General features: G+C 45.9%; 1 protein-coding gene across 1 annotated transcript in view; it reads left to right on the forward strand.

The window, feature by feature from the left end:
• The window catches only part of LOC139452426 (uncharacterized), a 147,266-nt gene that overhangs the window by 43,681 nt on the left and 88,187 nt on the right, over nt 1–15,398 (forward strand). The window contains exons 3-5 of the mRNA XM_071233899.1: nt 4,842–5,056; nt 14,903–15,047; nt 15,234–15,335. Of these exons, the coding sequence (XP_071090000.1) occupies nt 4,842–5,056; nt 14,903–15,047; nt 15,234–15,335 (462 nt within the window). The remainder of the gene's footprint in view (nt 1–4,841; nt 5,057–14,902; nt 15,048–15,233; nt 15,336–15,398) is intronic.

A 15,398-nucleotide genomic window follows, 5' to 3' on the forward strand; every position in this document is an offset into this window, starting at 1 on the left:
GGCTGCTGTCAGAGTGAGTGTTTCTGTATATAGTTCTAGATGTGGCTGCTGTCAGAGTGAGTGTTCCTGTATATAGTTCTAGATGTGGCTGCTGTCAGAGTGAGTGTTCCTGTATATAGTTCTACATGTGGCTGCTGTCAGAGTGAGTGTTTCTGTATATAGTTCTACATATGGCTGCTGTCAGAGTGAGTGTTCCTGTATATAGTTCTACATGTGGCTGCTGTCAGAGTGAGTGTTCCTGTATATAGTTCTACATATGGCTGCTGTCAGAGTGAGTGTTCCTGTATATAGTTCTACATGTGGCTGCTGTCAGAGTGAGTGTTTCTGTATATAGTTCTAGATGTGGCTGCTGTCAGAGTGAGTGTTCCTGTATATAGTTCTAGATGTGGCTGCTGTCAGAGTGAGTGTTCCTGTATATAGTTCTAGATGTGGCTGCTGTCAGAGTGAGTGTTCCTGTATATAGTTCTACATATGGCTGCTGTCAGAGTGAGTGTTCCTGTATATAGTTCTAGATGTGGCTGCTGTCAGAGTGAGTGTTTCTGTATATAGTTCTAGATATGGCTGCTGTCAGAGTGAGTGTTCCTGTATATAGCTCTACATATGGCTGCTGTCAGAGTGAGTGTTTCTGTATATAGTTCTACATGTGGCTGCTGTCAGAGTGAGTGTTCCTGTATATAGTTCTATATGTGGCTGCTTTCAGAGTGAGTGTTTCTGTATATAGTTCTAGATGTGGCTGCTGTCAGAGTGAGTGTTCCTGTATATAGTTCTATATGTGGCTGCTGTCAGAGTGAGTGTTCCTGTATATAGTTCTACATATGGCTGCTGTCAGAGTGAGTGTTTCTGTATATAGTTCTACATGTGGCTGCTGTCAGAGTGAGTGTTCCTGTATATAGTTCTATATGTGGCTGCTGTCAGAGTGAGTGTTTCTGTATATAGTTCTAGATGTGGCTGCTGTCAGAGTGAGTGTTCCTGTATATAGTTCTAGATGTGGCTGCTGTCAGAGTGAGTGTTCCTGTATATAGTTCTACATGTGGCTGCTGTCAGAGTGAGTGTTTCTGTATATAGTTCTAGATGTGGCTGCTGTCAGAGTGAGTGTTCCTGTATATAGTTCTACATATGGCTGCTGTCAGAGTGAGTGTTCCTGTATATAGTTCTACATATGGCTGCTGTCAGAGTGAGTGTTTCTGTATATAGTTCTAGATGTGGCTGCTGTCAGAGTGAGTGTTCCTGTATATAGTTCTAGATGTGGCTGCTGTCAGAGTGAGTGTTCCTGTATATAGTTCTACATGTGGCTGCTGTCAGAGTGAGTGTTTCTGTATATAGTTCTAGATGTGGCTGCTGTCAGAGTGAGTGTTCCTGTATATAGTTCTACATATGGCTGCTGTCAGAGTGAGTGTTTCTGTATATAGTTCTACATATGGCTGCTGTCAGAGTGAGTGTTTCTGTATATAGTTCTAGATGTGGCTGCTGTCAGAGTGAGTGTTCCTGTATATAGTTCTACATATGGCTGCTGTCAGAGTGAGTGTTTCTGTATATAGTTCTACATATGGCTGCTGTCAGAGTGAATGTTCCTGTATATAGTTCTATATGTGGCTGCTGTCAGAGTGAGTGTTCCTGTATATAGTTCTACATGTGGCTGCTGTCAGAGTGAGTGTTCCTGTATATAGTTCTACATATGGCTGCTGTCAGAGTGAGTGTTTCTGTATATAGTTCTAGATGTGGCTGCTGTCAGAGTGAGTGTTCCTGTATATAGTTCTACATATGGCTGCTGTCAGAGTGAGTGTTTCTGTATATAGTTCTACATATGGCTGCTGTCAGAGTGAGTGTTCCTGTATATAGTTCTACATATGGCTGCTGTCAGAGTGAGTGTTTCTGTATATAGTTCTACATGTGGCTGCTGTCAGAGTGAGTGTTTCTGTATATAGTTCTATATGTGGCTGCTGTCAGAGTGAGTGTTCCAGTATATAGTGCTAGATGTGGCTGCTGTCAGAGTGAGTGTTTCTGTATATAGTTCTACATGTGGCTGCTGTCAGAGTGAGTGTTCCTGTATATAGTTCTACATATGGCTGCTGTCAGAGTGAGTGTTTCTGTATATAGTTCTACATATGGCTGCTGTCAGAGTGAGTGTTCCTGTATATAGTTCTACATATGGCTGCTGTCAGAGTGAGTGTTCCTGTATATAGTTCTAGATGTGGCTGCTGTCAGAGTGAGTGTTTCTGTATATAGTTCTAGATATGGCTGCTGTCAGAGTGAGTGTTCCTGTATATAGTTCTACATATGGCTGCTGTCAGAGTGAGTGTTTCTGTATATAGTTCTACATGTGGCTGCTGTCAGAGTGAGTGTTTCTGTATATAGTTCTACATATGGCTGCTGTCAGAGTGAGTGTTTCTGTATATAGTTCTATATGTGGCTGCTGTCAGAGTGAGTGTTCCTGTATATAGTTCTAGATGTGGCTGCTGTCAGAGTGAGTGTTCCTGTATATAGTTCTACATATGGCTGCTGTCAGAGTGAGTGTTTCTGTATATAGTTCTATATGTGGCTGCTGTCAGAGTGAGTGTTCCTGTATATAGTGCTAGATGTGGCTGCTGTCAGAGTGAGTGTTTCTGTATATAGTTCTAGATGTGGCTGCTGTCAGAGTGAGTGTTCCTGTATATAGTTCTACATGTGGCTGCTGTCAGAGTGAGTGTTTCTGTATATAGTTCTAGATGTGGCTGCTGTCAGAGTGAGTGTTTCTGTATATAGTTCTAGATGTGGCTGCTGTCAGAGTGAGTGTTCCTGTATATAGTTCTAGATGTGGCTGCTGTCAGAGTGAGTGTTCCTGTATATAGTTCTACATGTGGCTGCTGTCAGAGTGAGTGTTTCTGTATATAGTTCTACATATGGCTGCTGTCAGAGTGAGTGTTCCTGTATATAGTTCTACATGTGGCTGCTGTCAGAGTGAGTGTTCCTGTATATAGTTCTACATATGGCTGCTGTCAGAGTGAGTGTTCCTGTATATAGTTCTACATGTGGCTGCTGTCAGAGTGAGTGTTTCTGTATATAGTTCTAGATGTGGCTGCTGTCAGAGTGAGTGTTCCTGTATATAGTTCTAGATGTGGCTGCTGTCAGAGTGAGTGTTCCTGTATATAGTTCTAGATGTGGCTGCTGTCAGAGTGAGTGTTCCTGTATATAGTTCTACATATGGCTGCTGTCAGAGTGAGTGTTCCTGTATATAGTTCTAGATGTGGCTGCTGTCAGAGTGAGTGTTTCTGTATATAGTTCTAGATATGGCTGCTGTCAGAGTGAGTGTTCCTGTATATAGCTCTACATATGGCTGCTGTCAGAGTGAGTGTTTCTGTATATAGTTCTACATATGGCTGCTGTCAGAGTGAGTGTTCCTGTATATAGTTCTATATGTGGCTGCTTTCAGAGTGAGTGTTTCTGTATATAGTTCTAGATGTGGCTGCTGTCAGAGTGAGTGTTCCTGTATATAGTTCTATATGTGGCTGCTGTCAGAGTGAGTGTTCCTGTATATAGTTCTACATATGGCTGCTGTCAGAGTGAGTGTTTCTGTATATAGTTCTACATGTGGCTGCTGTCAGAGTGAGTGTTCCTGTATATAGTTCTATATGTGGCTGCTGTCAGAGTGAGTGTTTCTGTATATAGTTCTAGATGTGGCTGCTGTCAGAGTGAGTGTTCCTGTATATAGTTCTATATGTGGCTGCTGTCAGAGTGAGTGTTCCTGTATATAGTTCTACATATGGCTGCTGTCAGAGTGAGTGTTTCTGTATATAGTTCTACATATGGCTGCTGTCAGAGTGAGTGTTTCTGTATATAGTTCTAGATATGGCTGCTGTCAGAGTGAGTGTTTCTGTATATAGTTCTATATGTGGCTGCTGTCAGAGTGAGTGTTCCTGTATATAGTTCTATATGTGGCTGCTGTCAGAGTGAGTGTTCCTGTATATAGTTCTACATATGGCTGCTGTCAGAGTGAGTGTTCCTGTATATAGTTCTACATATGGCTGCTGTCAGAGTGAGTGTTCCTGTATATAGTTCTATATGTGGCTGCTGTCAGAGTGAGTGTTTCTGTATAAAGTTCTACATATGGCTGCTGTCAGAGTGAGTGTTCCTGTATATAGTTCTACATATGGCTGCTGTCAGAGTGAGTGTTTCTGTATATAGTTCTATATGTGGCTGCTGTCAGAGTGAGTGTTTCTGTATATAGTTCTACATGTGGCTGCTGTCAGAGTGAGTGTTTCTGTATATAGTTCTACATGTGGCTGCTGTCAGAGTGAGTGTTCCTGTATATAGTTCTACATGTGGCTGCTGTCAGAGTGAGTGTTTCTGTATATAGTTCTACATGTGGCTGCTGTCAGAGTGAGTGTTTCTGTATATAGTTCTACATGTGGCTGCTGTCAGAGTGAGTGTTTCTGTATATAGTTCTACATGTCTACAAGCGTGGACGATTATGATTTTAAGCCGTTTTAGCAATATGCTTCCAGCTTTATCTGCTGTCCCGGTTTTCTTAAACAACAAGACAATCCAATCGCCCCATGTTCGTATGGAATAGTGGTGCTTTTCGTGTGCTTGTTACTGCTACAGCCGAACAGCGTTATCCCCAATACGGGTACCCGGGATACATTCGTAGCTCCTAGGCGTCAGTTGGTCCAGACTTTTCTACCAGATACTACTGTGTTGTAGTCGATGACTGATTATCTTTTTTTCAGTTATCCCAAAACGCCCGGATATAACTATATTGAAAGTCGCTTATTGATGTTTCCGATAACGAGGTTCGACTATTTTTAGAATTCAAAGAGAAGTTATCAAATGGTTTGATGTGTGACGGCAACTTGTAACTACAGCTGACTGCGGTGCTGCCTGGTGTCCAACCGCGGATGACAACAGTCCGTACTTCGAGGTGCATCTGCAAAACCTGACCACTATTGCTTCAATTAAGTTCCAACATCCTACATCAGCAACACCCCCATGTTCCGACTTTGCAACGGAATATATGAAGACGTTTCGACTGCTTTACAAACCCGCCATTGGCTCAGATGAATTCCTGGAATTTAATCACGTAAGTTAAACATCTATTATTAGTTTAATACCGAAAGGCACTACGTTTCAGTAGATGTTATTAGCACATTGCACAATATGATCCGTAAATATACTGAACCAAATTAAAAACTTCACAATCCTAAAATTTTAACATTTTGACCAGTTATCATTGTGGGCCCTTATTGTGTATTTAAACAGTAATGGCCACGTATTGTCTTCAGATAAAACCCGTTTTTGTGCAGGTGAATCTATCAAAATCATGTGCACAGCACTATAGTGGCAAAAGTGGTTTTTCACGTGCAACGGGTCACGTGGCCATAATACCGCACGTGTTTTCAGCCATACTTGTTAGCAGTCATTAACAAAAAAAAAAAAAGGAAAACAAAAGTCTTTACGGCCATTTGTCATGCCACACCTTTCAAATGTGCAACGTGAACGTGCCATCGGCATGTTGCAGACGGGAACGTCCGTAGCTGAAGTTGCAAGGACGATGGGTTGTAGTTGACGGACTGTTTATGATTTACAGACGCGTCTACAGCAAACGGGTACCACCGCTGATCGCCCTCGGCCAGGTCGACCACGTGTGACGTTACATGCAGAGTGTCGTCAGATTGTCTTACGTCACCTCAGTAACCAATTTTTGACGGCTACATCAACCAGAAATGACCTGTTTAGGGGTAGACTGAGTGCCCAAACTGTTCGAAACCGTCTGAGAACTGCTCACCTTCAAGCACGACGGCCATACTGCGGGCCGATTCTGACTCAATTACACAGACGTCAACGTCAATTGTGAGCACAGCGACACTTACGATGGACTCAGAGGAATTGGAATCAAGTCGTCTTCAGTGATGAATCCCGATTTAATCTTCGATGTGCTGATGGTAGGGCGAGGATGTGGAGGCGCCGTCATGAACGTTACGCCCAGTGTTGTGTACAGGAAGTTGACAGATTTCCAGGCGGAAGTGTCATGGTGTGGGGTGCTTTCTGTGGCAATGCACGTTCCAGGCTTCTTGTCATTCGTGGCAACCTCAACGCTGCTGCTTATCGCGACCAGGTACTGGCACCAGAACTTCTGCCTTTTATGCCAGCACATGGACCCGGTTTGATCTTCTAACACGACAATGCCAGACCCCACACAGCAATTTTGACAAGAAATTTCCTTCAGAATGCGGGAGTCAACGTCATCGACTGGCCATCAAGGTCTCCCGACCTCAATCCCATCGAACACGCCTGGGATGCTCATGGCAGAAGTCTGCGCACTCTCCAGAACCAACCACGGAATTTGCAAGATCTTGGCGCCATTTTGCAGCAACAATGGCGTCGTCTTCCCAATCATGTGTTCACAAGCATCACAAGGTCGATGCGGAGGCATTGTGTGGCAGTTGTCAACGCACATGGTGGTCATACACGCTACTGAACTTGTCTGCCATCAGGTTCTCGTGCTTGGGACTTATGATTTAAACTGTTGATGTTATTACCGAATACCGTAGGTGCTTGGAACAAATTATGGTTACCACCGTTAATTCAAATCCTTCTTTGGACATTATTGATCAAAAATTACCTTCTCTGATACATTTGTCGGTTGTATATCATATATGGGATTACTTTTAAAAATGTGAAGTTTTTAATTTGACTCAGTATACAAGAGACGATTGTCTGATAAAGAATTCACCATTTTACGCGGAATACTAAAACCTTAGTTTGCAGTTTCTTCTAGAACGTTAACAAACTGACCAATTGCGAAACATAAACACCAAGTCGTGATGAAATACAATGTGCGAGGAACGTCTGTGGTGGAACCAGAGTGCAGACACAGTTCACAGCAAGTGCCCTGGGCTCAGTGGTTCAAAGTAGAGGCGCCCCCATGTCTAATTCTAGCCTCGTCACACACCTGTGTCTAATTCAATGATCGTCCTTACCCGTCGCACACCCATGTCTCATACAAGCTCATCAGACACCTATCACACACCTGTGTATAATGCGAGTCGCGTTACACATCCGTAACACATCTGTGTCCAAGTCAAGCCTCGTCACTCAGACGTTGCACATCCGTGTTCATTCAAGCCTCGTCTCTCACCCGTCACACACCTGTGTCTAATTTAAGCCTCGTCACTCAACCGCCACACACCTGTGTCTAATTCAAGCCTCGTCACACATCCACACATCCTTGTTCATTCAAGACACGTCACTCACCCCTCACACACCTGTGTCTGATTAAAGCCTCGTCACTCTCCGGTCACACACCTGTGTCTAATTCAAGACTCGCCAGTCACCCATCACACACCTGTGTCTAATTCAAGCCTCGTCAATCACCCGTCACACACGATTGCCAAGTTCAAACCTCATCAGACACCCGTCACAAACGATTTCGAGGCGGAAGTGTCATGGTGTGGCGTGCTTTCTGTGGCAATGCACGTTCCAGGCTTCTTGTCATTCGTGGCAACCTCAACGCTGCTGCTTATCGCGACCAGGTACTGGCACCAGAACTTCTGCCTTTTATGCCAGCACATGGACCCGGTTTGATCTTCTAACACGACAATGCCAGACCCCACACAGCAATTTTGACAAGAAATTTCTTTCAGAATGCGGGAGTCAACGTCATCGACTGGCCATCAAGGTCTCCCGACCTCAATCCCATCGAACACGCCTGGGATGCTCATGGCAGAAGTCTGCGCACTCTCCAGAACCAACCACGGAATTTGCAAGATCTTGGCGCCATTCTGCAGCAACAATGGCGTCGTCTTCCCAATCATGTGTTCACAAGCATCACAAGGTCGATGCGGAGGCATTGTGTGGCAGTTGTCAACGCACATGGTGGTCATACACGCTACTGAACTTGTCTGCCATCAGGTTCTCGTGCTTGGGACTTATGATTTAAACTGTTGATGTTATTACCGAATACCGTAGGTGCTTGGAACAAATTATGGTTACCACCGTTAATTCAAATCCTTCTTTGGACATTATTGATCAAAAATTACCTTCTCTGATACATTTGTCGGTTGTATATCATATATGGGATTACTTTTAAAAATGTGAAGTTTTTAATTTGACTCAGTATACAAGAGACGATTGTCTGATAAAGAATCCACCATTTTACGCGGAATACTAAAACCTTAGTTTGCAGTTTCTTCTAGAACGTTAACAAACTGACCAATTGCGAAACATAAACACCAAGTCGTGATGAAATACAATGTGCGAGGAACGTCTGTGGTGGAACCAGAGTGCAGACACAGTTCACAGCAAGTGCCCTGGGCTCAGTGGTTCAAAGTAGAGGCGCCCCCATGTCTAATTCTAGCCTCGTCACACACCTGTGTCTAATTCAATGATCGTCCTTACCCGTCGCACACCCATGTCTCATACAAGCTCATCAGACACCTATCACACACCTGTGTATAATGCGAGTCGCGTTACACATCCGTAACACATCTGTGTCCAAGTCAAGCCTCGTCACTCAGACGTTGCCAACCGTGTTCATTCAAGCGTCGTCTCTCACCCGTCACACACATGTGTCTAATTTAAGCCTCGACACTCAACCGCCACACACCTGTGTCTAATTCAAGCCTCGTCACACATCCACACATCCTTGTTCATTCAAGACACGTCACTCACCCCTCACACACCTGTGTCTGATTAAAGCCTCGTCACTCTCCGGTCACACACCTGTGTCTAATTCAAGACTCGCCAGTCACCCATCACACACCTGTGTCTAATTCAAGCCTCGTCAATCACCCGTCACACACGATTGCCAAGTTCAAACCTCATCAGACACCCGTCACAAACGCATGTCAAGTTAAAGCCTCGTCACTCACTTGTCACGCACCCGTGTTCATTCAAGACTCATCACACACCCGCCACACACGTATGTCAAGTTCAAGCCTCGTCACTCACCCGTCGCACACCTGTGTTTAATTCAAGACCCGTCACTCACCCGTCACACTCCTGTCTCATCCGTCAAGCACACATGTCTAATTAAAGACACACCCGACACACCCGACACACACGCATGTCAAGTTCTAGTCTCATCACACCCGTCACACACCTGTGTCTAATTTAAGCCTAGCCTCGTCACTCACCCGTCACACATCCGTGTTCATTCAAGCCTCGTCACTTACCCGTCATACATCTGTGTCTAATTCATGCCTTGTCACTCACCCCTCACACACCTGTGTCTAATTCAAGACACGTCACTCACCCGTCACACTCCTGCCTCATCCGTCAAGCACACATGTCTGATTAAAGACTCATCACACACCCGACACACACGCATGTCAAGTTCAAGTCTCATCACACCCGTCACACGCCTGTGTCTAATTCAAGACTCGCCAATCACCCGTCACACACGCATGTCTAATTCAAGCCTCGTCACTCACCCGCCACACATCCTTGTTCATTCAGGACACGTCACTCACCCCTCACACACCTGTGTCTAATTAAAGCCTCGTCACTCTCCGGTCACACACCTGTGTCTAATTCAAGACTCGCCAGTCACCCATCACACACCTGTGTCTAATTCAAGCCTCGTCAATCACCCGTCACACACGATTGCCAAGTTCAAACCTCATCAGACACCCGTCACAAACGCATGTCAAGTTAAAGCCTCGTCACTCACTTGTCACGCACCCGTGTTCATTCAAGACTCATCACACACCCGCCACACACGTATGTCAATTTCAAGCCTCGTCACTCACCCGTCGCACACCTGTGTTTAATTCAAGTCTCGTCACACACCCCTCACACACCTGTGTCTAATTCAAGACCCGTCACTCACCCGTCACACTCCTGTCTCATCCGTCAAGCACACATGTCTAATTAAAGACACACCCGACACACCCGACACACACGCATGTCAAGTTCTAGTCTCATCACACCCGTCACACACCTGTGTCTAATTTAAGCCTAGCTTCGTCACTCACCCGTCACACATCCGTGTTAATTCAAGCCTCGTCACTTACCCGTCATACATTTGTGTCTAATTCATGCCTTGTCACTCACCCCTCACACACCTGTGTCTAATTCAAGACACGTCACTCACCCGTCACACTCCTGTCTCATCCGTCAAGCACACATGTCTGATTAAAGACTCATCACACACCCGACACACACGCATGTCAAGTTCAAGTCTCATCACACCCGTCACACGCCTGTGTCTAATTCAAGACTCGCCAATCACCCGTCACACCCGCATGTCTAATTCAAGCCTCGTCACTCACCCGCCACACATCCTTGTTCATTCAAGACACGTCACTCACCCCTCACACACCTGTGTCTAATTAAAGCCTCGTCACTCTCCGGTCACACACCTGTGTCTAATTCAAGACTCGCCAGTCACCCATCACACACCTGTGTCTAATTCAAGCCTCGTCAATCACCCGTCACACACGATTGCCAAGTTCAAACCTCATCAGACACCCGTCACAAACACATGTCAAGTTAAAGCCTCGTCACTCACTTGTCACGCACCCGTGTTCATTCAAGACTCATCACACACCCGCCACACACGTATGTCAAGTTCAAGCCTCGTCACTCACCCGTCGCACACCTGTGTCTAATTCAAGACCCGTCACTCACCCGTCACACTCCTGTCTCATCCGTCAAGCACACATGTCTAATTAAAGACACACCCGACACACACGCATGTCAAGTTCTAGTCTCATCACACCCGTCACACACCTGTGTCTAATTTAAGCCTAGCCTCGTCACTCACCCGTCACACATCCGTGTTCATTCAAGCCTCGTCACTTACCCGTCATACATCTGTGTCTAATTCATGCCTTGTCACTCACCCCTCACACACCTGTGTCTAATTCAAGACACGTCACTCACCCGTCACACTCCTGTCTCATCCGTCAAGCACACATGTCTGATTAAAGACTCATCACACACCCGACACACACGCATGTCAAGTTCAAGTCTCATCACACCCGTCACACGCCTGTGTCTAATTCAAGACTCGCCAATCACCCGTCACACACGCATGTCTAATTCAAGCCTCGTCACTCACCCGCCACACATCCTTGTTCATTCAAGACACGTCACTCACCCCTCACACACCTGTGTCTAATTAAAGCCTCGTCACTCTCCGGTCACACACCTGTGTCTAATTCAAGACTCGCCAGTCACCCATCACACACCTGTGTCTAATTCAAGCCTCGTCAATCACCCGTCACACACGATTGCCAAGTTCAAACCTCATCAGACACCCGTCACAAACGCATGTCAAGTTAAAGCCTCGTCACTCACTTGTCACGCACCCGTGTTCATTCAAGACTCATCACACACCCGCCACACACGTATGTCAAGTTCAAGCCTCGTCACTCACCCGTCGCACACCTGTGTTTAATTCACGTCTCGTCACACACCCGTCGCACACCTGTGTCTAATTCAAGACCCGTCACTCACCCGTCACACTCCTGTCTCATACGTCAAGCACACATGTCTAATTAAAGACTCATCACACACCCGACACACACGCATGTCAAGTTCAAGTCTCATCACACCCGTCACACACCTGTGTCTAATTTAAGCCTAGCCTCGTCACTCACCCGTCACACACCTGTCTCATCCGTCATACACGCATGTCTAATTAAAGACTCATCACACACCCGACACACACGCATGTCAAGTTCAAGTCTCATCACACCCGTCACACGCCTGTGTCTAATTCAAGACTCGCCAATCACCCGTCACACACGCATGTCTAATTCAAGCCTCGTCACACATCCGTCACACACCTGTGTCTAATTCAAACCTGATCACGCACCCGTCACGCGCACGTGTCTAACTCAAGCCTGATCACGCACCCGTCACACACCTGTGTCTAATTCAAGCCTGATCACGCACCCGTCACACATCTGTGTCTAACTCAAACCTGATCACGCACCCGTCACTCACCTGTGTCTCATTTAAGCCTGATCACGCACCCGTCACACACCTGTGTCTAATTCAAGCTTCGTCACTCACCCCTCACACACCTGTGTCTAATTCAAGTCCCGTCACTCACCTGTCACACTCCTGTCTCATCCGCCATACACGCATGTCTAATTAAAGACTCATCACACACCCGACACACACGCATGTCAAGTTCAAGTCTCATCACATCCGTCACACACCTGTGTCTAATTTAAGCCTAGCCTCGTCACTCACCCTTCACACTCCTGTATCTAATTCAAGCTTTGTCACTCACCCGTCACACTCCTGTGTCTAATTCAAGCCTCGTCAATCACCCGTCACACACCTGTGTCTAATTCAAGCTTATTCACACACTCCTCACACACCTGTGTCTAATTCAAGCCTCGTCACTCACCCGTCACACACCTGTGTCTAATTCAAGTCTCGTCACTCACCCGTCACACACCTGTGTCTGATTCAAGCTTCGTCACTCACCCGTCACACACCTGTCTCATCCGTCATACACGCATGTCTAATTAAAGACTCATCACACACCCGACACACACGCATGTCAAGTTCAAGTCTCATCACACCCGTCACACGCCTGTGTCTAATTCAAGACTCGGCAATCACCCGTCACACACGCATGTCTAATTCAAGCCTCGTCACACATCCGTCACACACCTGTGTCTAATTCAAACCTGATCACGCACCCGTCACGCGCACGTGTCTAACTCAAGCCTGATCACGCACCCGTCACACACCTGTGTCTAATTCAAGCCTGATCACGCACCCGTCACACATCTGTGTCTAACTCAAACCTGATCACGCACCCGTCACTCACCTGTGTCTCATTTAAGCCTGATCACGCACCCGTCACACACCTGTGTCTAATTCAAGACTCACCAGACACCCGACGCACACGCATGTCAAGTTCTAGTCTCATCACATCCGTCACACACCTGTGACAATTTAAGCCTAGCCTCGTCACTCACCCGTCACACATCCTGGTTCATTCAAGCCTCGTCACTTACCCGTCATACATCTGTGTCCAATTCATGCCTCGTCACTCACCCCTCACACACCTTTGTCTAATTGAAGCCTCGTCACACACCCGTCACACAGCTGTGTCTAATTCAAGACTCGCCAATCACCCATCACACACCTGTGTCTAATTCAAGCCTCGCCAATCACCCATCACACACCTGTGTCTAATTCAAACCTCATCAGACACCCGTCACAAACGCATGTCAAGTTAAAGCCTCGTCACTCACTTGTCACACACCCGTGTTCATTCAAGACTCATCACACCCCCGCCACACACGTATGTCAAGTTCAAGCTTCGTCACTCACCCGTCGCACACCTGTGTCTAATTCAAGACCCGTCACTCACCCGTCACACTCCTGTATCTAATTCAAGCCTTGTCACTCACCCGTCACACTCCTGTATCTAATTCAAGCTTCGTCACTCACCCGTTACGCTCATGTATTTAATTCAAGCTTCGTCACTCACCCGTCACACACCTGTATCTAATTCAAGCTTCGTCACTCACCCGTCACACTCCTGTATCTAATTCAAGCTTCGTCACTCACCCGTCACGCTCCTGTATATAATTCAAGCTTCGTCACTCACCCGTCACACTACTGCGTCTAACTCAAGCTTCGTCACTCTCCTGTCACACACCTGTATCTAATTCAAGCTTCGTCACTCACCCGTCACACTCCTGTATCTAATTCAAGCTTCGTCACTCACCCGTCACACTCCTGTATCTCATTCAAGCTTCGTCACTCACCCGTCACACACCTGCGTCTAATTCAAGCTTCGTCACTCACCCCTCACACACCTGTGTCTAATTCAAGTCCCGTCACTCACCTGTCACACTCCTGTCTCATCCGTCATACACGCATGTCTAATTAAAGACTCATCACACACCCGACACACACGCATGTCAAGTTCAAGTCTCATCACATCCGTCACACACCTGTGTCTAATTTAAGCCTAGCCTCGTCACTCACCCTTCACACTCCTGTATCTAATTCAAGCTTTGTCACTCACCCGTCACACTCCTGTGTCTAATTCAAGCCTCGTCAATCACCCGTCACACACCTGTGTCTAATTCAAGCTTATTCACACACTCCTCACACACCTGTGTCTAATTCAAGCCTCGTCACTCACCCGTCACACACCTGTGTCTAATTCAAGTCTCGTCACTCACCCGTCACACACCTGTGTCTGATTCAAGCTTCGTCACTCACCCGTCACACACCTGTCTCATCCGTCATACACGCATGTCTAATTAAAGACTCATCACACACCCGACACACACGCATGTCAAGTTCAAGTCTCATCACATCCGTCACACACCTGTGTCTAATTTAAGCCTAGCCTCGTCACTCACCCGTCACACATCCGTGTTCATTCAAGCCTCGTCACTCACCCGTCACACACCTGTGTCTAATTCAAGACTCGCCAATCACCTGTCACACATCTGTGTCTAATTCAAGCCTCGTCACTCACCCGTCACACACCTGTGTCTAATTTAAGCCTGATCACTCACCCGTCACACACCTGTGACTAATTCAAGCCTCGTCACACATCCGTCACACATCTGCGTCAAATTCAAACCTTGTCACTCACCCGTCACACATTCGTGTCTTACTCAAGCCTCGTTAAACTCACATTATAACTATAAACTATGACAAAATTATAACAAAAAAATACTTATGGCGTGACCTAATATATTTCTTTTCCAAATCGTTTTACTAGAACCATGAATTGTTTTGGACATGTGATTCATGGTTCTCGCATGCTATACCTTCACAGTGGTAGTCTTGCGCCAATCAAACGCGAAGTAACACTAACAGAACTCCAACTATGACTAAACACAAGAGTATGAAATGTAAAGGTATAATACATACGTATTTCTCGGGGTTGCCACTGCCACATATAATCAAATAACATATGTATTTGTTTTAGGACATACAGTCGATTTACAACAAATCACTAACATTTTGGGTGGGATTCAAGCCATATATTGTCACAAAAGCCATCAGGATCGAACCTCAGACATATGAAAAAACACCTTGTTTTAAATTTGAAATACTTGGATGCGAACCAACAGGTGAGTGCTTATATCATTTGGATATATCTTGTATACCTAAAATATACGACGTTAAACCCAATTTCACCTCACCTCACATAGTTCATTAAGCTGAACGGTTGATTCCAACAAATGAAATTTCAAGATCTGTTCTTAGAATATCAAACTCTTCTCAGTGTTGTTTTACAAAGAGGTTTTCGTTTTTAGGTCTTTGCCAGAAGGACTTTTGCAAACACGGAGGAACATGTGTAGGTGATAACCTCTGTCAGTGTAAAGGAGCGTACTTCGGGGAACAGTGCCAATACACAGGTACAGTGTGACTGTATACCGACCTGAATAGTACCCGTGAAGATCCGGGTAGAGAATAGGTCT

The sequence above is a fragment of the Haliotis cracherodii genome, unplaced genomic scaffold, assembly GCF_022045235.1.
Source record: "Haliotis cracherodii isolate W230 unplaced genomic scaffold, xgHalCrac1.p SCAF_9, whole genome shotgun sequence".
NCBI classification, from domain to species: domain Eukaryota; kingdom Metazoa; phylum Mollusca; class Gastropoda; order Lepetellida; family Haliotidae; genus Haliotis; species Haliotis cracherodii.